The sequence below is a fragment of the Aythya marila genome, assembly GCF_965140915.1.
Source record: "Aythya marila genome assembly, chromosome: Z".
Classification (NCBI taxonomy): domain Eukaryota; kingdom Metazoa; phylum Chordata; class Aves; order Anseriformes; family Anatidae; genus Aythya; species Aythya marila.
In genome coordinates, this window is record NC_139080.1 from 85,787,318 (window position 1) to 85,803,188 (window position 15,871).

General features: G+C 33.0%; 1 protein-coding gene across 4 annotated transcripts in view; it reads right to left on the reverse strand.

Moving 5' to 3' along the window:
• The window catches only part of KIAA0825, a 254,575-nt gene that overhangs the window by 121,442 nt on the left and 117,262 nt on the right, over positions 1-15,871 (reverse strand). For 3 of the 4 annotated variants that reach the window (XM_082782589.1, XM_082782587.1, XM_082782588.1), the window contains 4 exons: positions 11,262-11,450; positions 9,534-9,767; positions 7,226-7,634; positions 3,075-3,231 (listed from right to left, as the gene is read on the reverse strand). In XM_082782589.1, the coding sequence (XP_082638715.1) occupies positions 3,075-3,231; positions 7,226-7,634; positions 9,534-9,767; positions 11,262-11,450 (989 nt within the window). Of the gene's footprint in view, positions 1-3,074; positions 3,232-6,793; positions 6,910-7,225; positions 7,635-9,533; positions 9,768-11,261; positions 11,451-15,871 lie in introns of those variants that run through there. The other variant, XR_014319281.1, reaches the window with a different exon arrangement.

Here is a 15,871-nt window from a genome sequence, read left to right on the forward strand (position 1 = left end):
AGAGAAAGAGTAGGACTGACAATTGGCTGCAACCTGTAGACAGGACTGCTTAAACAATCACAAAATCATCCTAGTGTATTTTTTTTTTCTTAAATAGAACTCATTGCTTTTTCAGTTTAAACCAACAGTGTAATACAGCTGTCAAAACATACCATAAGTCTTCTACCTATATTTTCTCAGCATCCAAAACCATTGTGTTTTGGTTTTCCCTCCCCTCCCCTTTTTCTCCATTCATCAATTGCTTCATGCCATAGCAAAGATTTTGAAGTCATAACGAGTGGGTTTATTAAATAATAAATATCTTAAATAAAGATATTTCTACACATGTACTTTTTTTTTTTTTTTTTTTTTTTTTTTAAATGTAGCACCTTACATGCACAGATTTTCTCAAAACCTGTAGATAGCCCTAAAGCAACCCAACTATCTGAGCATCTCAGCTCCAGAAGAAACAGAATCTGTTGGTTTTTCAGAAAATATATTAGAACTCACTGTTCATGCTTGCAAGGGTTTTCAACATTGGAAGTGGTATACAGCTCAATTCCCATTACAGGTGTTTTCCTGTCTTTGGAATACCATGGATTTATGCTTTGACACAGAGACTTAATCAACAGTGATATACGTATTACTTTGAGGACTCCTTTAGTATGGTACATTTTGTAGAGTCAGAAAGGGTAATGTTTCAGAAATGTGTTAATAGATAGAAGAGAAATCATGACTGTAAACATGTGAGCTCTATCTTTACTACCAATGACTGGTCATGAAACAAAGCAGACAGATTATTTGTGAGCTTGAAAGCTCAGGTGGGTTGTTTTCTCTTTGGTAGCAATTAGTGAAAATTACTTTAAAAATAATTATTCTTCTTGATAAATACATGAAGGACTGTTGAATGTTCTGAGTTCTACAGTATCTGTAATAGGGCTTTATCACATTGTAGCTCTGTTTCCAAACATAGCTTGTAAGAATCTATATCCCTTTTCCCCTGACTTTCTTAAGAAAATTATTGAGAGCCAAGATTTTCCATCTCATCATTTTGTTCTCTATTCACTTGCAGTTACTAATCGCTGTAGCATAAAGATCTCCAAACTAATTTTAAGAATGTGACGCCTTGACAGTCCAAGGAGTCTACAAAGAAAAGCATGGACCTTCAAACAGAAATCAAGTCTGTTTAATGTGCCTGACTACCAAAAAAAAAAAATCTAAATTATGAAAAATAATATTGAAAAATACATTACCGTTATGCCACACTAAGCATTAAAATGTTTTATAATGGTTTCAAAGCCAAGTTGAAGTAGTGTTCGTAAGTCCTTCTGTGCAGTCAAGCTGGTCATGATTTTATTATTATTTTTTTTTCTTTCTTAAACAAGACAGGTTTTCTCCACTGAAAAATGTTCTTTTTTTTAATGAAGCTCATATTATCTGCACAAATTCAAGGAGAGACACCTGGGATGTGGAAAGACAGACTGAAGTCCCTCTTCCACCTAATTTTCTCAGCCTCTTACATCCTATCGGAGCTGCTCCACTTTGTATAAATAACTGAATACTCATAGGAGTGAGATCTTGAATCAGGGTTTCCCGAACCTGATATGGGCATTCTACCCCTTCAGCTAGAATACAATTCTATTTCTGGCCCTAGAAGTTACAGAATGGATTTTTACAGCAATTTCTACAAAGCAAAACAACTCCATCAAGGGAAAATGACAAAGTTCTATGCTGATAGCTAATGGTCTAGCAGTTTGGGCATTTAGTTTGGATACAAATTCAATTCCCCAGTCTAAACCAAGAAGAATAAAGAGTTGAGCCTGCATATACGGTCCCTTAGGTGACTGCCCAAGCTACCGTATTATATGTTATTTTAGGAGGTCTTGCTCATCATCTTTTCTTCAGCTCATTATACGAAGAGTAATCCTGAATGTACTCCAGGTGAAAAGGTTTTGTTTGAATTGTATTACAGTAATAATTTTCACTTCACTTCCTGAACCGTTTAATTGTTTGAGATGAAACTTGAAAAGATTCTGTATTGTATTAATATTAGGTTGCCATCTCTACATACATGCTTACATTGCTTCTAAAAGTTCCAAATGCAGATGGATAAAGGTTGCTTGTAAGCCTGTACTTAGGAACTAAACAGTTGATCTGATTTCAGAAGCAAACTGCCTGCATGAAGCTGTTCTTTATTGCCTTCATATAGACATAGCTGCCTAATTGTTTTTTGCTATCTTTTTTTTTTTTTTTTCCTAAGCAAAATCTTGGCCTGTGCCTATATTTGCATTATTTTGCATTTAATTATAAACACTTCAGTATAGTTGCAATGATCTTAACAGCACCTGCTTATGCATTCAAGGAATAGTAATTTAGTAATTAAAGCTAATAAACAGAACTTTCTTAATTAAGCTGTGTAGATCTGTTATCATACAATTTAAGCAAACCTGCATTTACTTCAGTGTATAAAATAAGAATGCTTTTGGTAACTTGCAGCAATTTAGTACAGCCTTAGAAATAATGATATAATTCTTTTACCTTACCGAAATTCCATGTGCAGCAAATAAATGTGAGTTTGTTTACTGTAATTTCAAAGCACTTTAACTGAACAGTTATCTAGATTAAGTAAGATTTTCATTTGGATGCGTTTACTTCCTCAGTACAGCTGTGGGGTTTGTTTGTTTTTTAAATCAGAAGAATTGATTTACCACATTTAATTTTACTTCCTGTAACAGTCAATTTTTCAATAGCCTTGCTATTGTGGTGTGTCTTTTTTTTTTTTTCTTTTCCTTTTTTAAACTGTACTTAAGCTCCTAAAATGTATCTATGGTCTACAGTACAAATCTAAAGGAAGTTTATGTGCCATAATACAGTTTAAGTACATAAATAAAATCTACATTGTTTCCCCATAAAGTAATCTCTTCTGTACAAATGCAGAAAAGCCTGAACTGAATGGATTCTATTACAATACAATATAGGATTTCATATTGACTTTAAGAAGCATTATCACCTCCTTGACTAACCCTTAGCTGCCAGCAGACGCTGCCTCAGGCCAGTACACACCTAATTGCTCGGTAAAAAGGCCGTTTCCCTACCTCATTGAGCCGGATGATGTGATAAATTTGCCTCAGGTACTCGCTGCCACCTGGTTTGTGGCAGATATCCAGGACCATCATGTTTATTTTCTGCTCAGTGAATCCAAGTGCAATGCCTTCTTCCTCTAACGGTGCACCTTCCACTGCAACCGAGCCACTGGAACATGAAAAATTAAAAATATTCTTAAACTACTAAAAATCAAAATATTGATACAAAGTCAGATGAAAACACGTGTAAAATCCTTAAACATTTGGCTTGCACAGCACAAATGTTGCTGTATACATTACTGAAACCTTCACACTAAAAAATGCTAAACAATTAAAAGGTCATTAAAGATAACATTTTAGTATTACACGAATTTTACCGATTTTTATCAGAAAGACCGAGAACTTAAAACATTCTTTACTGTAAGGACATACAAGGAGCAAATATTTTTTTATTTTCTTTTCCACTATAGAAGTATCTTTGCCATTCCCTGTAGCATTTGCATTCGATCTTTTGTACATTTTTCTTTGCCTGTCGCTGCACATATTAAAGCCTAATTAACATGTCAGAAAGGTAGCCATTACTCTAAGTATAGGTTAGAAATTTTAAATGAAGTCTTTTTCTTTCCACTGGTATGCTGGTAACCATTTCAAAGGTACCTATTTGCCACTTGTTGCACTTTTTGCCCTGTACTTTTCATTTTTTTCCCCTTCTTAATAATGTTAGTGTCCAACTGCTAAAAAAGGAGAGGAAAAAAAATAAATGAAGGTGACAGGTTGAAAAGCCTCAAAAAAGTGGACATTCAGAACTCTGACCATTATCAGACTGCTCTCTGGATAAAAACATAAGTTACCAGCTCCGTAGTTGCTTAATATTGTAGACTGGCAAAGTATTAATAATAATAATAATAAAAAGTACTAAAAGAAATTCTTTCCTCCAATTTTTGAGCTGCAACACAAGTGTATGTTGGTATCCAGACACGTCAAGAACTTGAAAGACCAACTGAAAATATTACGTATTCTCCAATCTTTATTTTGATTAATTTAAAGTCTACAAAATAAGCACTCTGACTAACACCCCCTCCCCCCAATCCCTCATCCCCAGTGTTTTACATTTTAGAAGTGAAAAAATACAAATACTTTGGTATTGTCAGCTGTAAGTTGCAGTTTACTGTTGAAAATGTGCCGTGATTACCAAGTTAGTTCTGCTGAAAGTTGCTGCTTGACCTGAAGGCTCACTTAAATGCTGCACAGCTGCTGGACATTAAAGCTGATATTGCTTCCACATGCAGCTTCAGAACTTCCTACAGAGCAAATAGTTTCAAAATATAAACTATAATTTTGTTCTTTGCTGAATGGAAGTAAGGAATACTCTGTTATTATGGTGTATTTTACACAAAAGCTTCAAAGACATCGATCTTTAAACTTAAAGTACGCTTAAGGCTGATGTTTCAATGCCACATATAGACATAACCTGAATTTCTTGTCAACTTCTTAGCGATTGACATTGAAAAAGTTGAGGACCTCTGACAAAGGAGTCTATCAGTGTCAGCACCCAAATTTTATCCTTTCCTGTCCGTCAGTGTGCAGGTGAAGCAGATGATTGGATTCAGTCAGTGCTATGATTAATGAGTTCCTCTCTGGATTTGGGACTGCCTATCAATCATGTCATTAGGAAGAATGTGCCCTGAAAGAGGCAAACCTCAGCCAAGGAATAACTGCATTCATCTTAATCTGTATATGCACCCAGCCAGCCAAGTCAGGGTCACCATGATGAAAAACAATAATCTTCAACTCGACAAATTACTTTCCAAAGACAGACATTTCTTTTCTTTCTGGGCAGTGTGCTCTTTCAGAACCTAACGTGACTGTTTACAGCTCTGGTGCTACTATAAAGTGAAGGTTATTTTAATGAATAGTAATGTTTTCATGCAGTACACAAGACAGGCAATGCATACAACAATCTTTCACTGCAATTGTTTTTCCTTAAAAAGTAAGTTGAATTTGTATGCCATAATGCAATAACCTATATAATATTCACACTTTTTCTGAAGCCAATTTCTGATAACAATAATGTAACATAAAATTATGCAAGACTTGCTTATAAAAGTCTGGTGCACATCAAAGTTGTTTTCCACAGCTGGGTCTGTGAATCACACATACATTTTTGGATTTCATTGTTTTTATTTTTCTTCCACACAACTGTATATATTAAAAATCTATAAACATGTATGAATATACATAAAAATGCATGTGCATAAATTTATCCACTAAATGATTGAATTATAAAAGGTTATACAGAATGTATTTTTACACTGAATATAACCATTCTGATTTCAAACAAATCACATCACAATACATGTAGTGTCCTTGAAAAAATCTGCCTTTAGTTTAGTGGTTACACAACCATTACCTAGTTTAAATATTTCAATTTCAGCTTTAATATATTAGTTTTACAATTCACATTTATAACAATATTTTATCTCTACACTGCATATCTCAGCTACCTAATAAATACATTTTTCTCCCAGTAATTGACTGTTGATACTTGTATACAAAATATAAAAATAATATTTATTCTGTACTCCTATTGTAGAAATCCCACTGAAGTCAGAAAAGAGTTTCCTAGCTGCATCATATATCTACTCACTTGGAGAGTTAAGTAATGCATTGTTCAGTTTCTTAAGCTTACTGTTAGAAACCCTGATCACAAACTGGTTCTCAATTTAGAAGACACTATAGACATACAGAAAACATTTTTCCACAGTGTGATACCTGTTACGAATAATATATTTTGCATTTTTCTGATATGTTAGAAAATTGATAGTACTTAAAAATTCTCACCTTCAGCAGACTTGCAAATACTAAAGCTTTAGCTCTTAGAGAGTATCGCAATATTTGTCTTATACTACATTTATACTATTTTTAAAAACACCTGTTCTATTGGTAAATTAGGAATTCTATTAGGATGCTCTCCTAATCTAATCTAAAGTATCTATACATTTTGTGCATTTTAGTTTTTTGGTTTTGTTACATGATTGTTTCAGTGGCTGGCATCTGGCTTCAATCCTTCAATCACTGGATTAGAACTTGTAAATTAGTATTAAATGGAAATGTAAAAGATCACAAAAGTCAATGTCAATGAGCATTTGTGTGATACTGTTGCCATTTAATACTACTCTTGTTGCCTGATTACTTGCAGGAACGGAATCCAGTGCCTTAAAGTGTTGCATGAAAGCCTCTTCATTAATAGCAGTGATTCTTACCTACAATCACTATATTGTTTATTTATGCTTATATTACTGTAAGGATGGTAATGTCTGGAACCTCCAAGAATATTCATGGAAATAAAACCACACAAACACATGAAAAACAACAACAACAAAAACAAACAAAACACAACAACAAAAAAACACCCTTACTTTCAGTGTAGCCAACCGTTTAATTCACTGAGTCCTGTCACTCCAATAAATCTACTATTGGGAAGTTGACAAATAGTGTTTTTACAGAGTGGAACACAACTTCAACATTAGAACAGGACTATGAACATGCTAACATGTACAGAAATTCTTGAAAAACCATTATAAGGATTTAAAAACTTGGACCTAAATGTCAAATCTACAGTGAAAGTTGGTATTTCCTCAGAAAGGAACAGCAGGGTACTTTCTTGTCCTGTTTTCATATATGCTACTTGCCCCCTGTATTAGTTATGTTTTAAAAGGAAATATGCTTACTTTTTAATCTCAGATGAACATGGAAAGCCTTTTATTCCTTCTTAATTTAATCACTATAGCAAAACTCATTTATAAATGCATTGCAGTGCCCTCTAGTCAGTGTACCTGTTCATGTTCTGAAAGATATATTGACTAAATTATCCACCTTTTTGGATCATCATGAATATGTGAAAAAATATGAAACAAAACATGAAACAAACTATGTAACATTCTAAGCACCATAAAAAGACTTTTGAAACAACAGTTTCAGACACACAATTCACTTGCAAAAACATACTATGATGCCATCAATATTAAGAACAAGTCTATTTCATATAACACAATATCATTAATTATCTAAATATTTTTTAGTTAAACAACAGCCATAAACATATAATTAATTCAATAAGTTAAAGAATAAACAATAGCATTTGGGAAGTACTACATTCTTACCAGTCTGTGCTCAATTTTCTTGCCTTCAGCAACTGGCTTTCGATCCAGTTTGGTCTTTGCTGTTCAATGCTCTGTATAACCTTCTGGGTCACTTGTTTAGGACCACTTTTCTGTTTTCCCATAATACTTTCTAAGCACACACGAATTAAACTGAGTTTTTCTTTGCTCCATCTGTCAAGCGTTGCACCTGTTAAAAGTTCTGCAGTATTTCCATCCTCAAATATCCGACATATAATTACAATCAAGTTCCAGACAAGCAGACCAGCTTTCTTCAATTCAGCAAAGTTTCTTGACATTTTTCTCTCAGCCAGAAAAAAGAAGTACTTAATTGGGGGAGGCAAACATGCAATCACTGTAGGTAACTTGCTGATTACAATAGATACTGCCTGAGCTGCAAGCCTTGTGAAGCCTTAAAAAAAAAAAGAAAGAAAAGAAATATGATTAACATTAACATTCTAGTTCTATCACAGCAAGCTTCTGAATGTTGTATGATAATTTCTAACTTTCTTTTGTACTGAAAATGGGTATAGAACGTAAGTACTCAACACTGTAGCTTGACTTGTATTATGCTTCCTCTATATAAATCCCCCAAAATCTAAACAATAACACAAATTAGAGAACCTACAAAATATAGAATTCACACTGTGACTCTGTTAACAATTAATCTTGCTGTGCACAGTTATTCCAGGACAAATTAAGAACACCCTGGTATTCTGAATGGTAAAAAAGTTGCCTTCAAAATTGTAGTGCAATATTTTTTTCAAGAGTTGAGCATTGTACTGAATGTATCAGGATATTGCATATATTCATAATCTTGTTTTCTATCAGTCCTTTTTTATATTCAAACCTACAAAATTTCAGTTTATCAGCTTAAATAAAAGAAGCACGCGCTACATAGCACACCATTTTAAGTACTACAGATATTAACAATAAGCATAAAAACAACTACAGAAAATATGCTGTTGAAAAACCAAAGGCATATCTAAAATGAAACAAATGAACCAAAAGGTAAGCTACAATGCAGATTCATGTGTGGATTAAAAACAACAACAAACAAACAAACAAAAAATGACAAGAAGAAAACAAAAAGCAAACAAATCAAGAAAAAAATTCATCCCTTTCACTTCCAGTCTTAACTCATTTAAAAAAAGAAAAGAGAAAAAAAAAAAAAAAAAAAAAAGAGAAGGTAGATTTGCTCACAAATGTAAGCCTTACTTCTCATCTAGTCATATCAGACCAGGCTTATCAGACCAGCCTGAAACAGTCATAGAAGTTCTGGCATAGAGTTCATTTGTTAGAATGCCATGAGACTCAGTGAGAACACTGCTGCAAAAATGTGCATCAAGATGCTGAAGAAAAGATATATGGAAAGAATTGACTGGTGGCCCAACACTCTGAAGCAGGCTTTCCCACAATCTACAATTCCAAACCTTTATGCAAAAATATACTACAGTACTAAATTGTACTAAATTGTACTAAATTGTACTAAAAATAATCAGGTGGCAATAAATTTCTGGTGAAATTCCACAAGTTAGCCTTTTGAAATGATGGAGGGCTTAGGCACTTAACAAAAGTATCTTAAACCTTTGAAAAATATCCTGTTATATACATTATTTATCTTTCTTCAGTCAATTTTTCAAAAGTCAAGCACCACGGAATTCAGCACCAATTTTAGTGCTATGCAAGAATAAATTGTTGTGTGAAGTTGAGACAAAAAAATAGGTATAATTTCAGTCAACACTATATACCTAAATTTAAACTGTCCAGATTGAAAAGTTGATAACTGTGAGAAGTTATTGCCATTAAGGCAAGAGCATAGATATTATGCTTTACAGTCCCGTGAATCCCTCCTTACAACTGCCAGACACTAAAAATAAATACATACATACATACATACATACATACATTTAAATGGTATTATTATTATCAGTACTACAGTACTGATTATTTTAAAAAGCTTGTTGGTGTATGCAAGGTATAAGCCTTAAGTAAAAAATAAACAAACAAGATGAATTTTAGCGCTAAACACTTAAAAAACAAACAATCAAACAACAAAGCAAACAGCCTCCCCCCTCAAAAAAACAAAAAAAAAAAACAAAAAAAAAACAGTAAAAAACAACAACAACACAACAACAACAAAAACACAATCAAACAAAAACATTCAACAGGATGTTTGGAATCTGTTTTCCTTAAGGTTATATGGCAACACCCATGAAGTCTAAATATTTAATTTTGATATATACACGTTAAAGGGTTAACAAGCCTTTTTAACAAGACAAATTTCTGTGAGAGTATAAATGTCACCCACATTTCCCAGACTCCTTTCTCTTCATTTCCCGAGGTGTATAATTCCATTCCTTTGGAACTGTTTTCAGTAAACTTTCAGGAACTATTTGCTTGTGCTGATATGTTCCATAGTTTTCTGTTGCCTCCCACGAATGCATCAAAGAAATTATCTGCTTCACTATACCCTTGACTGAATTAATCAAAGTCAACTTCAAGCATCTGATAACCTCTGGCTCCAACTCGCCACAACTGGAAACTTCAGAAGAAAGAATTATTAAATATTCAGTGAGTGTACAGTCATTTGTTCAAATATGTTTCAGAAAGAAGTGTTTCAGAATTCTTATAGAAAGAAAAGTAACAACATTATGATTCAAAACACCTTACATCTATCAACTTGCTACAAATTAAAGAAATAATATAAAGCAAAACAATGTAGCATCTTGTACCATCTTAATACACTACTGACAATACAATACAATTTCATTTTTTTCCTCTACTTCATGGCTTCTTGTCAGCAATTTTTTTTTTTTCAAAATTTAATCTGATTAATATTTTCCTTTTTATTTGGAGTACACTTAATTACTTGCTAGACATTAATGAGTTGAGTAGATATACCTATTTTTTTGTTACTTTCTTGTCTTGCAAGCATTAATACAGTGACATTTCTTAGCTAACCAAAATGTTTTATTAGAGAACAGCAAAGGAGAAATGATACTTTGGCAACAAAAATGCATAGAAATAATAGTCATCAACAGAGACATAGCATGTTATCAGAGATTGCATGTTGAAAATGGAACATCTTAAATACAGTTATTGACATTACAACAAGTATCAATCTTCTCCACATTCTTAACACCACAGAGAACTGCAGTTTCTCCATTGCAATGGAACAGCAGTTGTCAGGCAGAGTGCTGCAGGACATATCAGAGATATTTTTTGACACTAAGGTCCTTTGCCCTAACTTTTGCTTGTCTGTGCTTTTTCTGGTGTAAGTTTTTTTTTTTCTTCTCTGCGGGGTCTTTCTCAAAGCTTCCTCACAATATTTCTATCTTTTTCTTCCTCTTAAGGCTCAGATTTCCACTTTTTGTAATCCCATTTTTTCCCAGAGGAACACCTGAGCTCTTTCACCACCAATATTCTCTGTTTTAAGATATTCTTATTTCTGTTACCACTCATTCCTTCTCCTGTTTTATTACTTCCTTTTCTTTTTAGCCGTCATTTGCAATATCATCCTTCTAAACCTCATCTCCCTTTTCTAGTTGAATACAGCTTTTCCTTGGGGGTCATGAGGCAAAACGATCATGACGGCAAATTTCCCTCTCCATGGAAAATTAGCAGTCTGTCTCCCTTTTGGCAGCAGAGTCTATATGCCCACCAGACTAAGTCTTCCTCAAGAGTAGTCCTTCCTTTTCTTCTTCCACTCCCCTTCAGTTGATTCTCACTTTTAAATAGAGATATTAAATACACAGGGACAAAGATCTTGTGTTGGTAAGGACCTACAGACAATATCTGCTGCCAACCTGCTGGTAAGGAGATCCTGGCCTACCATACTGTTCTATCATACTCTTTTCTCCAAAATTTCCACTGTTCCTACAGTGACCTGGTCACTGAGAACAATTTATAGCATAATTTTGAAGAAACATACAATCATTTAATCACATTTATTAGAGCAAAAATAATATGCACTAAATGTCTGAAAACTGACAAGGTTTAACATCAGATTTAAAACACTTTCTAATAAACTAAATACCTGTCATGCTGTACAAGTAATCCCACAAGTGCTCTTTTTCCATGTAGGTCTCAAAAGCAATTCCTAGTGATTTGGGTGACAAAATGCAGTGAGATAATACCGTGAAGATTGTTTCAATCAGAGTAGGCTCTTTTGTATATATCTGTTCTGAGAGGGAACTTCGTTCATCGCGATTCAATACTTCACTTCCTTCAAAATAAACAAAACCATTGTTAATAATTTTCAGGTAATTCAAATCATAGAAACAGATAGTATAAATAAATAAATAAATAACAAAAGTAAGAAAACTTTATCTGAAAAATATTTCAAACAATATTAATACTGAATAGAAAATTAATCCTGATTACAGATACTGAAATCTTATCTCCCCTGCATAATTGCATTTGACTGCTTTTCTGAATTATATGTAGCCATTAAGAAAAAAAAAAAATAAAAGGAAAAAAGAAAAAAGAAAAAGAAAAGAAACCACTATGAAATATATCTATTTAATTAAAAAACAAACAAACAAACAAACAAAAAACAATAACAAAACACAACACGTTAGTATATAACTGGAATTAAATTATTCACTAAATATTAATTAGAATTAAGTTGGACTATTTCCACAGAGTCACAGTCAAAAATTATTACTGCTTAGCTGGTCTCAACAATATATTAGCTTGAAATTATAGAAATTGATTTGGTTATACAAAATAAAATGAAGTAGCTGTTGCATACTCCCCAAACTGACTTAGATTTGTTTTTCAGCATAAGATGAAACTGAGAAGAAATCATTTATCTGAAACAAAATCTGAGGTTTTCTAAGATACAAGCTCATATGTTTTAAAGTTAACTAGTGATTTTCATAGATTGGAGTGGTAACAGGTTATATAACATATATTTCTAAATGCTTTTCATAATAATTTAAAAACATTCTTCCAGCTGAAGGATAAAGATGTGTTTAAACATTTCTATGGCTTTGACTTGTGCTGACTTTAGAGATGATTCTTCACATATGTCTGGGATATCCTTTTGATGCTAATGATCCTAATAATGGCCAATTAAACACTTTTCATTCAAATGTATAGTTTGCAAAACTGAAAGTCTCTATAAGACTGATTTTGATAGAATTATGCTTAAAAATGTCATTGTTTTATGCCAGTTCGGTTGGCCCTATCTTTGAGGTCTCTTCCAACCTAGATGATTCTGTGATTCTGTTTAGCAACCTGTGCAGGAGAAAGATAAAAGAAACACAGTTTCTAGGCTTATTCTTCACAGTGGTTCAACCAGCCTTCAAAATCTACCACAGAGGATAACTGCCGTTTTCCAACCAGCTCTGTGAATGAGTTGAGAATGTTGTAAAATTCAATAATCTCATTTGAATCTCCTCTGAATTTCTGCAATCTAATTCACATGTTATTGTAAACCATACAGATTTTGTAGTGAAACCTAATAGAAACATTGCATAGTATGAAGAAATCTGAAGAATAAGACCAATCATTTCATAACCAACAAGCTCTCTTTCTCCCCTCTACCCTACAAGGCAGGAGACAGATTGTCCATTAGATTTTTTGTTTAGTCAGCTTTTTTACCTATGAGTTGAGTGAGCTGGCATACTGTGCTAAGACATCTTTTAATGCCAGATGCTCCTAAGTAAAATGGATTCCTCTAATTCACACAAACCAGTGATATGTTGTCTAATATAGATATGGCAGGGAAAGAACTGAGAAAACAGAAAAAGCAGTTCAAAAAGAAAAATCCAGAAGTACTCAAAACATAGGAAAAAAATTTAAATTAACTTTCATTATATTTACTTGAAGTAGATTTTTAAATTAATTTAATCAAGTTCTAAGGTTTGCTGAGAAAATTCTAGATTTTTCTAAATCTAATTTCTAATTAAATTTCTAATTAATTCTAAAATTAATTCTGACTAATTCTAAAATTAAATTTCTAATTCATTCTAAATCTAATTTTAAGTTTTCTAAGTTTTAAAAAAATTAGATACTACGTAAACAGTCTTTGCAGAACATGATGAGAAATTGCTTTAAAGGGGCTTGTGACTTGAAATTAAAGCTATATTTGGTCTATGGTAATGCCACATGGAAAGTTCAAGATACAGCTTCTTAACTTTTCTAATTAATTTGGTGATATCAATAAATTCAGGTAAATAGAAAGAAGCATAAAGGAATTTAGCGGGAGGTGGAAGTTGTACATGTATCTTCTTATAACTGGTTAATAATGTCATGTTTTTAAGTAAAAATCTTTGGGAATCCACTGGGAAACCATTACAAGGCTAAGCATTAGAAAATATGCATGCTTTCATCTGTTTTTTCTTGTTTTATCCTGAAGTAAATGTTGCCCTTATTGTAAGAAAATCTGACCCTTCAAACCTCAAGATGAAATGTGGCCTCCTTGAGTTTTCTGATTTAGAAATTGGCAGAATAATGTCAGCTGGTTTAAAGGTTTATCTAGTTGATTGGTACAGATGGTTAAATATTATGAAGTAGAGTCTACAGAAAGATATGTAGATTTCTCTTACCTTAGAATTTTTTTTTAACATTTATTAGCTCACCTGTCATAACATTAAATATTCATCTTACTGTGAACTCCAATGCAGCCTTCTTGTTAATCATCACACAAGAACAGCATTTATATGATAGGCATAATACTTACTGCCCACTGATGCTTCCTCCTCTCTCTCTTTTTTTTTTTTTTTTTTTTCACTCACCACATTAGTAAATCAAAAGATAGTCTGTGAAGGCAATCTAAAGCTCCTATTGGTAGCACAGAGGAGATGCTTCTTTTTCCTTTTATCTGTACTTATATCCCTACATAAATATGGTTATACATTTGTCTTATGCACTGTTAAATGCAATCTTCTATTGGTTACTCCTACAGTAAAATATTCCAAATGCACAGAAGATGCCAAAATAAATAAAATTTAATATAGAATTATTAATAAATACCTTTACAAGAATGTCATGTATTTAGTGAATAACAGCTGTGCTTTAACCAGTTACAAGGAATCATTCTTCTTATGACAAAATAATGCACTTAACCTCCTAGGATAGTACAATGTATTTTAAGGACATATCTTCAAAGAGGCAGACATACAAGTATAATTTATCCATATATCTTTCTTGCTGATAGAAATACCTCCCAGTAACTTGCTGACATTATCACACTTATCCAGATCTTTTCTGCTACTGGTTTAGCTATGAAATGAATCTTACTTAATTTAGAAAATCTGCAGTTTTTGACTGTAGACTTCTCTTTCCCTATTGAATCCTTACCAAATAGACAAGCTAGGAACACTTATGCTGTATTTTTTGATGAAAAGAGGTAGTCAAAATTCACATTTCTTCATGCTCTTTCAGTCAAGAAGAGAAACTGATGATAGAATAAGTTATTTCTGATACGGTTCTTTTATTTGCCAAGAGCATAACACTTCTGTTTGCTTTATAGTTTAAATAACAGCAGCTGAAGAAAATACAAAGAATGCAAAAATATTTTATTTGTTTATAGAACAAATACAGAAATATCTTTCAGCAAGCATTCTGCACTGCTTGCTTCTTTGCACTATACTCTCAGTGCCTCCCCTGTGGCTTTTTTTTTTTTTTTTTCCTGCTCTGGCAGATGACTTCACTTGTGTCTCATAGACTTGCAATCTTCCGATGCAGTCATTCTCCAGTCAGCCTTGACTGTTAGAATCTCTTGTACATTTATACATAACTTCATTTCAGCAGAAAGTCTATTATTTTAGGTTTTTATTCCAAATATAAATTTTAGATCATATTACTTCTATCCTGAATGAAATGCAGATCTTAATCCTACCCATTTGATTTCAGTAAAATAAAAATCATAACATCCCCCATATTAGCTGCTACCTATGAATCCAATGAATCTTATTGAATCCAATGAAGCTTGAAACAAGTAAAAAGCACAACACAAGACCAAAAAAAGACTGTAACAAACTTTTTATCATTTGTTTGTAAATTATTATCACAGTAGCAAACTACTTCTTTGGCTGCATATTCATACCTCACTAATCTCATCATATTTTACACTTGTTCAGATTCTTTTATAGTATTTTCTCCCTGAATATAGCTTCACAGAAACTTATGATTGTCCGAATTAATTGCTTGTGTGAAACCTTACGTGTGTCAAATGGAAAAATTATCACCATCATAATATCTCAAACCTTGATTGTAGAGAGGACAGGATGCTGAAATTGTTGCTAAAGTATGAGGAGGTATTATTGAATTTAGTCCTATGGCCACATTACCTTCTTTGTATTACTGCTTTGGGGATTGACACTGTACAGGTCATCCTCTTAAGTATTTTGCCTGGAGCTCTAATGTACCCAGAGATTCCTACAGGAACTGATCAGGTCTCTACTTTGAAAAATTAACCATATGACCATATCTCAAAGGCACAGAGATATGCATAGATACATCACAGAGAGTATCTTCACATTTTATCAAGAGAAAGTGTGGGACTTTTGACAGGGCTTTATTACAGTCCAAATGGAAACTCTTATTCTTAAACTTTCAGAAACTCCCATAAAATCTCTTTGCTGTTTTCTTTAGCTTATCACCAGAAAGTCAACAAAAGAAAAAGGGTATCTGATT